We start from the raw sequence: 9809 nt of genomic DNA on the forward strand, positions 1-9809 counted from the left end.
TAGAACCAAGTTTGATTCCAATCCTTTGGGTGGTTGTGAAGTTTGGTGTGAGGAAAGCTAACATCCTTCCTTTTCTGAATAGAGACGCCACCAAGTTCAGTGTTGGGTCCGTCTACGAATTCAGTGCGACGGTTGAAGTGAAAGAAATCTCGGAACAGCTCGACAGTCGGTTCTTCTTGTAGATAGGCCTCACAAAACACCTGAAAGTTGCAGATATTGGATACATAGTTGGGTCCAATATCTTGAGGGTGGATATGAAAGCTGGCAAGTACATCACGGAAGAACTTGGATCCAGGCGGTTTAAAACCACGGCCCATGTGATCAACAAACACTACTACTTCGACGTCTTTGGGAGTAGGAGGGCATTCAGGACCAGGAACTCGCCAATGGATTTCATCCTTCTTCGGCAAGGTGCCAATTTTGACACATCCATCCAGTTGTTCCTCAGTAACCCGGGAAGGGACCCGGTTACAGGAATAGAATTGTTTGGCCATTGCAAGTGAAGAGCTGGAAAAGATTACTGCCGGTTTATGATTCATAATGACAATGCATAAAGTACAACAGGTTGAGGAAAAAGGAATTTAAGCATGTAAAATTGATAAACCGGAGGAAGTTATAAATCGCCTACGACAGAGTGTTTATAAATGGTAAAACGATGGACGGTTTACAAGGGGACTAATGGCATATGACAGATTACTTTCTACAAGGATAAACCGCCTATGCAGGTAAGGAAGACACAGATCTAAGGCAGAAATGACTAAGTGAGGAAAAACAGGTTTCATAAGTTTGCATTGGAATTTTGGATCTACCGTGAGTCAGGAAAAGAAAAAATATCTAGACCTAAAAAAAGTTTAGTCCTGAAGCAGTTCACAAAAGGTCCAGATCAAGTTCTTATGTGTTTAAAGTTTGGTTCGATGGCGGAGATAAGGAATATCAAAGTTACTGCACAAAACGTATCAAGCCTGAGGTCTGCTATCTAGGGACTAATGAAGAACATGGAGAGAGCGCCATGAACTCGTACGAACCCTAAGTGGATCTACAGAGGAGAGAAGGGAGAGACTTACAGCGGCTGTTGAAGTAGCGGAGTGGCGCCGCATTTCTCTGGTGCGATCAGGTCGATGCAGCGGCCAATGGTGAGGCAGAGATGAAGCTCGACGACGACGGCGGCGCTCGGGTGCAGGAGCGTCGCAAGGAGGAAGAAGAGATGGAGAGGCGAAGGAAAGAAAGGGAAAGGGATCCTCCACCTCTATTTATAAGGGTAAAGAGATAAGCGACAGGCGTGGGAATCGAGGAGCCCAAATAAATGGATATCTAACGAGGCTGTCGTTTCAATTGTTGGATGTTCATAAATGAAAGGGTATTTTTTTTTACTTTAAATGAACAGATGACGTCACGGCGGTTTACTGCAAATCCGGAGGATGACGTCAGGGCGGTTTACAAGATCTATGCGAAGGTGCAAGGGGAGGAATTTTTCTAAGTGTTGAAGATTGACATGAATAAGTTCAAATCAATCTGGGGCCTAATGTTGGGGATATTATTACTGGACATAAACCGGCCAGGAGTGGCCGGATTAACTCTATGATGATTAGAAGCCCAGGAAGACAAAGGATGGTGGCGCTTTATGAAGGCCCGAGGCCCAAAGGCGGGTTAAGGCCTGTAGACATAAACCAACATTATCATGTAACTTGTATTGTAAGATAGAAGGAATAGAGACCGAGTTGGACACGATGATGATCCGGCTTGGGACTCTGTAAACCGGCGGGCGTCGACCTATGTATATAAAGGGCCGACCCGGCGGCAGTTTAAGGAGGACACACAACAACTCGAGAATTAGGAAAAGCGGATTCGCTCCCTGGTCATCGAAACCCAAGCAATTCCATCACAAATGGAGTAGGCTTTTACCTTCATGGTAAGGGGCTGAACCAGTATAAAACTCTCGCGTCCTTTGTCCGCTTTAACCCCTTTAAACTAACCCGTAGCGATGGCTCCACCACTAAGTCCTTTCACAAGGACATCTGTCGTGGCAAAACCACGACAGGAACAAGCACAAATCCGTGGTGTGTTTGCCATGACAGTGTGGATTTAGTCGCCATCTTCGTGGGCAACCTGGAAGTGCAATTATTTGGGACAGAAGGAGGAGAAAGAGGAGGAGGTTGGAGATCGACATGTTGGCTCGTCGTGCGTTTTCCGTCGATCGAGAGGGGGGTGGGGGCGCTAGAGATCTGGTCTGGCAACTAGAGAAGGAAGACGATGGAGATAGGTGATCGAGAGATAGGAGACGACGGCGGCAAGTCGCACTGGGGTTCGAAGGCCGATAGAGACGATGGGCATGTTAGGTTGTGCGGGAAGCGGGGTCGTTCGCCCGGACGTGTGAGCGATTGTGCGACACACCGGACATGCGAGTTGTGGCTGGGTGCGCCCGGACGCCGTCGTGCGGGCAGGGTTGTCTCCGTGTCACACAGGGCATGCGGCACAACCCCTAAATGCCGCACATGTGTCAGTTATCATCGTCCAAACTAAATTAACAAAGTGTCCGAACAGTGATAACTAACAACGCGGCTTTATCACCCTGTACTGTAAAATGCACTCCGGCCCACGACCATCCCCATCACCGGCGCCCGGTGCGCCCCCGTCGTCGTCCGCAATGAATAACGGGTGATGCAAGGTCGGATCATCGTGCAACCGCGCACTGCCGCGTGCTCCGTGGAGGATCGAAATTTGCACATCCAGTCGACGCACCTGTCTTCCCCGCCTAACACCCTCACTTGACTCTCACGCGCTACGATCGCGCCAGCTTAGTCGGCGCGACTCCACCCAGCCCCCCACCTCCCCTTCTTGCTCATCCGCACCGCCGCGATGCCTGCCCTCCTCCTCCTCCTCCTCGCCGTCCTGCTCCTCTTCGCCGCGGCCAACGGGTACCCACCCACCTGCGGCAACGCCACCTGCGGCGGCCTGACCATCGCCTACCCGTTCTGGCTGAACTCCTCCTCGGCCTCCAACTGCGGCTACCGCGGCCTCGGCCTTGCCTGCGAGGGCAACACCACGCTGATCCTCCCCGCCCAGTCCCACCACCGGTACAGAGTCTCGGGCATCGACTACGACACGCACTCCGTCTTCCTCGTCGACGACGTCGAGGCCGAAGCCCTCAACACGGCCAGCTGCCCGCACCTCCACTTCAACTTCACCATCGACGCCGGCTCGGCGCTGCAGCTCACGCAGTCGGACTCCAACATCACCTTCTTCTACAACTGCAAGAGGAACGCCTCATGGCCCTCTGCCGTGGAACTGACCGGCTGTCCCGACTACAACGGGAGTTCGTACGCGTTCGCGGGCGATGGCTACACGGACGAAGCGAGCGAGTACGGGTGCGAGGCGGCGGTGGTGGCGCCGGTGCTGGACGCTCATAAGAAGGCCATGATGGAGGCGCCTCCTGCGGCAAGATACGTCGAGGTGCTCAAGGGCGGGTTCGAGCTGAACTACAGCCCGCACTCGGAGCAGTGCGGCGCATGCGAGCGCTCCGGCGGATGGTGCGGCTACCGGCACAACCAGACGCACGGCGGGGTGGGGTTCGCCTGCTTCTGCGACGGCGGGCCCACGGCGGATCAGTGCGGTACGTATGATGCTTTCTCTCCTCCCGCGCGCATTACCTCTTCCACTGTTGCTTGCTTGGGTTTCCAAAATATGCGTTCCCTTTTTTGTTGCCAATGTCTAGAACGGATAAGATGATCCTGAACATTCACGCTATCTGATCTTCGAGCAGAATCAAACTTCCGGAGCTAGCCGTCCATAGCAATCTATTGCACGCTCGTACTAGTTGCCTAAAGCCCTGAAGGATTCGAGTCTCTGCCAAACCTTCTCTTCTCATAGAAACCAGAAGCAACAGGATCGTCGAAGTCAATCATTAACGCACCGCAATCTAATCAAGTCCTTTATGAGCTTCCCGGTAGGTGTTTCCCGGTGGTCCGTTAGAACAGCAACAAGCGTTCAAGTCCACAAGTTGCAGCGACGGAGGCAGCAGTGTGAGTCACGCACAGACACACGACCTGACAGGCGACTCCCGAGGTTGGGTTCACAACCCGACGGTAGCTGGGGAGGGGGGCCCTGTTCGCGGATCGACGTCGATAGCTCAGCCCAGTGGTGACCGTCGACTGCTCCGCGTGGAATTGATCGCTCGCCGGTTGCTTCTTATGCTTCGCCCCGACTTCCGTGGACGATCGAGGAGTTGCGTTGCGTTGCGTGGGACGGTTGGCCAGGATTGCCTCCCGTCTTTCGATCTTCTGCGGCCAATTTGGAAAGTTTGGTTCGGTTGGTGCCGGCATCCTCGAGGGTTTTTCTCGCGTTCATACTTCGTACTGACATCGCGTGCGCCGGTAATGTGGCGCGTGTCGCTGTGCAGTAGTACGACTGTATAATTGTAGTTGTACCTTGGGCAGTGACCACGCATCAACAGACGACGGACATCAGCGTCTCGTACCTACTGGGCTACTGCTGCTACTACAGTAGGACTACCAGTTAGGTTGCACCCCGCTGTCAACGAAATAAGTTTTGCAACTTCCATCCTCCAAAATCAGTGTGCGAAGATACGTTTTAAAAAGCTGAACGGCCGTTGGATTTCGGATTGGCTGTACCTAGCTGGTGAGGCCTCTGTTCATTTTTTTTGAAAAACCATTGGCTAACACCTAAACTGAGAACAGGTCCCTCCACCAGCCCCCACTCAGCAAATCTGGAGCATCCGTCCGAGATCCAACGCTCTGCATTAGGTTTCTCTATTTTTGCACCATAAGGTTGTTGCTTCTATTGCATTACTTTTTTTGGCGGAAAAACTTCCGATCTATTCATCAAACATCATGGCAATACAAATAACACAAGGAGCAATAAAATTACATAATCTGACTAAAAGTTTGGTACTATTGTCACCCTATCTATACAAGAGAATGTTTCCTTCAGCAACCCATGGATCTTTTGATTAACAACGCCATGGATTGACCAAATAGATAAGTTCTTTTCCTTTTCAAAACCGATACATCTTGCACGGACATCAACTTTGAGGCCACGTCCCTACCGAGCTGCCGATTTTTCCATCCTAGTGACAAGAGTTGTCACTCTATACAGATGAAGGTTTTATATTTTCGGAACTGCCGCTCCGGCTTCGTACCTTCGTAGCACACTTATACGCACATATAGATGGGCACCGGACCCAATGGAGGAGTTCATGCCCCAAAGGTAGCCCAATCTTCACTGTGTAGGATTGAATAGAACATGGTGACTAGTTACAAGATTTCTAATGTGGGATGCGACCAATACGATGGGTGAAATGACCCAAAGTTGCAACAACTTCGACCCATTGTCCGACGCAAAACCACAAACTGGAACTAACCCACATAAAATAGTCGGGATCATAAAGCATGAATTATGGTAAACTGGAGGCTACCTCTTGCAAATCTAGGTAAATAACGAGAGTAATGGTGTTAAGAATCTTCTGTGGTCTTGATGCATAAGGTTGTAGCTAAATGGCTTTGACAAAAAGATTTCTAAAAGGATGGAGTATGGAGTTATTCCAAAAGGATGGATAGAAGGGGGTTTTATAACCACGGACAAACTTCCCCACCACCCCCTAGCTAGGTGTGAAAAGAGTCGAAAACGACTCAATAGTTGCATGGCTTCATTAGTGGGAATAAGCAATGAACTTGGAGAGTTATTTAACAACTTCTTGAATTCTCACGTGGCATTTAACAGTCTGCACTCTTCCACCAAATTTCCCAATAATTTTGATACACACCTCCAAGTGGTGCAAGGTATGTTGGGACGGAAATTCTAATTCAAGGAGCTTCTAATGGTATGCCACATTGTCTCATTGTGCGTCCATGACGGTGGTCGCCACATCAAAGATAAGAAACACGTGTTGAAAGCATGTGATGCACTTAGAGCTTGTATGGACAAACTTTGTTTGTTCATGAGCTCAAGGATTGTTGGCTTCCCTTGGCATGGCACCAAAGTTCACTTAACAAGAAACAACCATGTCATTGGAATTATAAGACAAACTAAAGTTAAGGTTCACCTAACCACTTTTTTGGCATGACTTCTTGTGATTAACCCAAAAAAATTTGGAGTCGTGTTAGTGTAGGTGATTGTCCTCACCACACGCACACATGTACCGAAAACACATACCATTCAAACTGACGCTCTGCCAAAAAGAGACCAATGTCGGCACTCTGCAACAAGATAATGGTTTATGGACTCTTTGACCTCACTTGCACATTGGCATTGAAGTCGCTCACTAGTCGAATTGACAACTCTACCTTCCAAACAACCAGTGCCAAGACCTTATAACACATCGACAACTTTTGAAACCACCGCTTTGGCTTCTATGTTGGCCATAAGACCACCTAAGCAGCCAAAGCTGACACCCCCACCAAATCATGGCAGTTTGTAGAGACGTCGTGGCTACTTTTTCTCGCCACACTGCCCGGGGTTAACTCCTCCATCGTCATTACTAGTACGACATCTCTTACAATAGAAGCTCGACTGACTAGGTCAAGATCTCTTAAGGCAGTGCCTCCAAGCAGGAAGTGGCGATGATGTTGTTACAGCCCTCTCCTGCAGAAACTATATATTTTGGCTTTCACCCTAAGGATCCACAAAACATCGTGGCAGGGCATTTGGCCAAGAGGGCACCCACGATGAAGCCTCTAAGGAGGTGAACAATGCTCATGGGTGTCTTACTCGCGAGTCTCAGCCAAGGTTGATCAATATTTTCACTCAAAGATCTAGCACTCACACAACCGATGCAATCCACACTGGTTATTGCCTAAGGACTTGCCAAGATGGTATACTAGATAGGAAGGGAGATTCGTTAAATAATATCTATATTTATTATATTTAATGTGTACAAACACCTATCGTGGGAGTGTTATGATCATTACAGAGGTCATAAGAGTAGTACTAGGATACAAGTGAAGGAGACCACTATACAAGTTTTAAACATAATGTTAATAATCGTCCACCTAATGGCAATTATTAAGCCAGCGGTTTGTACTCAGGTTGAGATAGTTAAGGTTGAGTGGATGGATCACTCTAAACCTTTGGAATGGGACAACCAATCTGAAAGGATCTAGATGTTGCCTAGAGGGGGTGAATACCATTTTATAGCAAGTGCGAATTCAACTTAATTTCTAAGATGGAAATAAAGTAGCCTGGTTATTTTCAAACACAGTCTATAAAGATGATAGGCTCAAGTAAGCGCACCAATAACCCATGTCCAAACAAGTTTTGCTTTAACAAAAGCAAGCAAAAAGTTCAAACTTTACACAAGATATATCAATAGTAGCAAGTATGGTTGGCCTACTTCTACACATGATATATCGTATAGCCCCTTGAGTGTTTTAATGAAACAAGGTGTAATATTCATATTGTAGATTGGAAGTGGGGGAAAGAGACAACTGATGTATTTCCTAGGATTCAAATATCCACTAATATTCCAGCCTTCATCGAGGTGCCCGCGGTCTGACCCTCTCTTAGTCTCCTCTCCAGGGATTACTATTCGATCCACTATGGATAGCTAACAAGCTCCACATCGGCTTAACAAACAACTTGGGCTTCTCCACAAGCTTCACAAAGAGATCATTAAACCAATACTACATAAACATCTGGGAGGTGGTGTCCTCCAAGTGAAACAAGCTCTCAGACTCTCACTAGAATCATTACACATGCAATGAGTGCAAAGCTAAGTGAATCAATTTTAAAGTTGGTGATAGATTTTAAGATTAGCTAGCACTCCCTCCGTCCATAATTAACTGCCACTGAAATGAGTGTATCTACACACTGAAACGCATCTAGATACACTCATTTTCAGCCAGTTAATTCCAGACGAAGGTTGTAGTTTCCTAGAACATCCTACACATGCAAGTCCAAAAAGAGTAAAGAGCAGAAGTTGAATGTAAAGGGATTCATGAAAGGGATTGAAAACACTAATCATGCCCCCAAACACTGATTACCCCCCCTCCCCCTCCCCCGAGGATTGGATAATTGGCATTATCCTACTCCTTGTTGATGGAGATTCAGACACAAACTCCTAAGACTTGGTTCAACACATGTCAAAGCATTGGCAACATCACTCATAAAAAGCACACTTAGTGTTTGTGCACCTATTCCAGCATAGCTTGATACCACTAAGATCAAATTCTCACTCCATGGTTGATCTTCACACAAAGCGAGCAATCTCTGGCCTTCACAAACTTATTGGTTTCTTCACACCTTCAAGGCCCCCAAGCACTCTTGGTCGATCTAAGAAGCGTAAGCCCACTGAAAGTAACAAGAAGAGGTTGCTTGGTGATGAATACCCCTCTTGTTCTTCAAAAGGTAATCTCCTCCACACTCAAACTTCATTGAATGAATCCATAGGTTTGGGGGTTGGTTATTTTAAAGATAAGCTTGGGAAACAAAGAGAAAATATCAAAAAATAGCATTAGGGTTGATGTAGAATACCCTTTCAAATTCAAAACAAGACTTGGTAGATGCTGAGTGGGATGATGGGGTGGGTGGTGGTAGTGCATATAGGCTGGACCCAGAAATGTGACCATCGAATTTTTGCACAACTCACGGGTTTCAATTTCACCCTGGAGGTACCAAAAATAACTAAAAGTGTCATCTTTACATAGGCCCGGAGTGTCCGAGCGGAATGTCCCAAGAGGCTATGAATGGAAACGAAACAAAGGAAACAATTACTGGATGTTGTTCAGAGGATTCGTCCAGCGTTGGTTCGAAGGTTTCGAATGACATATATAACTCGTTTTTCACTTCTTCGAATGATCTAGATAAAAAGTGGTTGGGGGTCTGACTGGCCCACAGAACAAAGGAATTAACTCTCTAAAGGAGCCAAAGGCTCCTGGTGAGAAGTGGTTGGAGGGTCCGAACAAATGAAGAATGGAGAGAGTTAGGCAAAGGAAATATGTGACTTTTGAGTGGCGGAGTCTGATCTCTAAGCACTTTGCAACAAAATTTTCACCTTACTAGAAAACCAGTATCCTCTTTTGCATAGTATCGACATACCTAAGGACTCAATGGTATCTAAGACACTAAAGGCTACGAAATGCTCTTAATCTTGTTGACACTTGTCCTTGGAGAAAAGAGGGGTCAAACCATCTTCCTAAATTGTCTCTTGTGGCACCTAAGGTGGTCACCACTTAGAATAAATATTACTCCTTCGGTCCTTCCCTTCCTTTATACAAGGTGTATTAGTTTTTTTCCAAAAATTTCACATTGTAAGGTGTATTTCTCTTTTCCTTGCAGTTTTCCATGCGCACCCTTCCGCCATCCATTACATCTCTTAGATAAAAAGTACTACGTAGTTCCCAATAGAAAGGTAGTAAAAAAGAATCTCTCTCCCTGATTGCATGCACTCACATCTCTCTCTCGGCATCCCACTGATTGATCTTATTCTAGTGCAGCGAGATTTAGTTGCATTTTATTAGGCCGATGGTTATTTATTTGTCGCTAATTAACCTGCTAACTACCTAATTAGCTAAGGGTATTTTCGTCCAAAATTCTCCTCAATTTTGTTCCTTGGTCACCGCGCCCAAAAAAATACACCTTATATAAAGGAATGGAAGGAGTACTCCATTTAACACCATAGATCATAAAAACACCAAGGGCAATGGGTGTGCTTCCACAAAAAGAAACTTATGATCTAACCTCACACTATGTAGATCATGCAATGGGTTGATTGGAGAGAAGAGAAAGAAAGGAGGAGATCGATAAACGACACCTAGATCCATAAGTTGTTTCTCTCACTTATAGCTAAAAAACAATGG

General features: G+C 46.8%; 1 protein-coding gene across 2 annotated transcripts in view; it reads left to right on the forward strand.

Moving 5' to 3' along the window:
- Positions 1-2696: 2696 nt before the first annotated feature.
- The window catches only part of LOC123061830 (LEAF RUST 10 DISEASE-RESISTANCE LOCUS RECEPTOR-LIKE PROTEIN KINASE-like 1.2), a 21820-nt gene continuing 14707 nt past the window's right edge, over positions 2697-9809 (forward strand). Inside the window, exon 1 of one of the 2 annotated variants that reach the window (XM_044485115.1) lies at positions 2697-3610. In XM_044485115.1, coding sequence (XP_044341050.1) covers positions 2857-3610 — 754 coding nt within the window. In that variant the 5' untranslated portion in view covers positions 2697-2856. The remainder of the gene's footprint in view (positions 3611-9809) is intronic. The other variant, XM_044485114.1, reaches the window with a different exon arrangement.

Source organism: Triticum aestivum, chromosome 3A (genome assembly GCF_018294505.1).
Source record: "Triticum aestivum cultivar Chinese Spring chromosome 3A, IWGSC CS RefSeq v2.1, whole genome shotgun sequence".
Lineage (NCBI taxonomy): Eukaryota > Viridiplantae > Streptophyta > Magnoliopsida > Poales > Poaceae > Triticum > Triticum aestivum.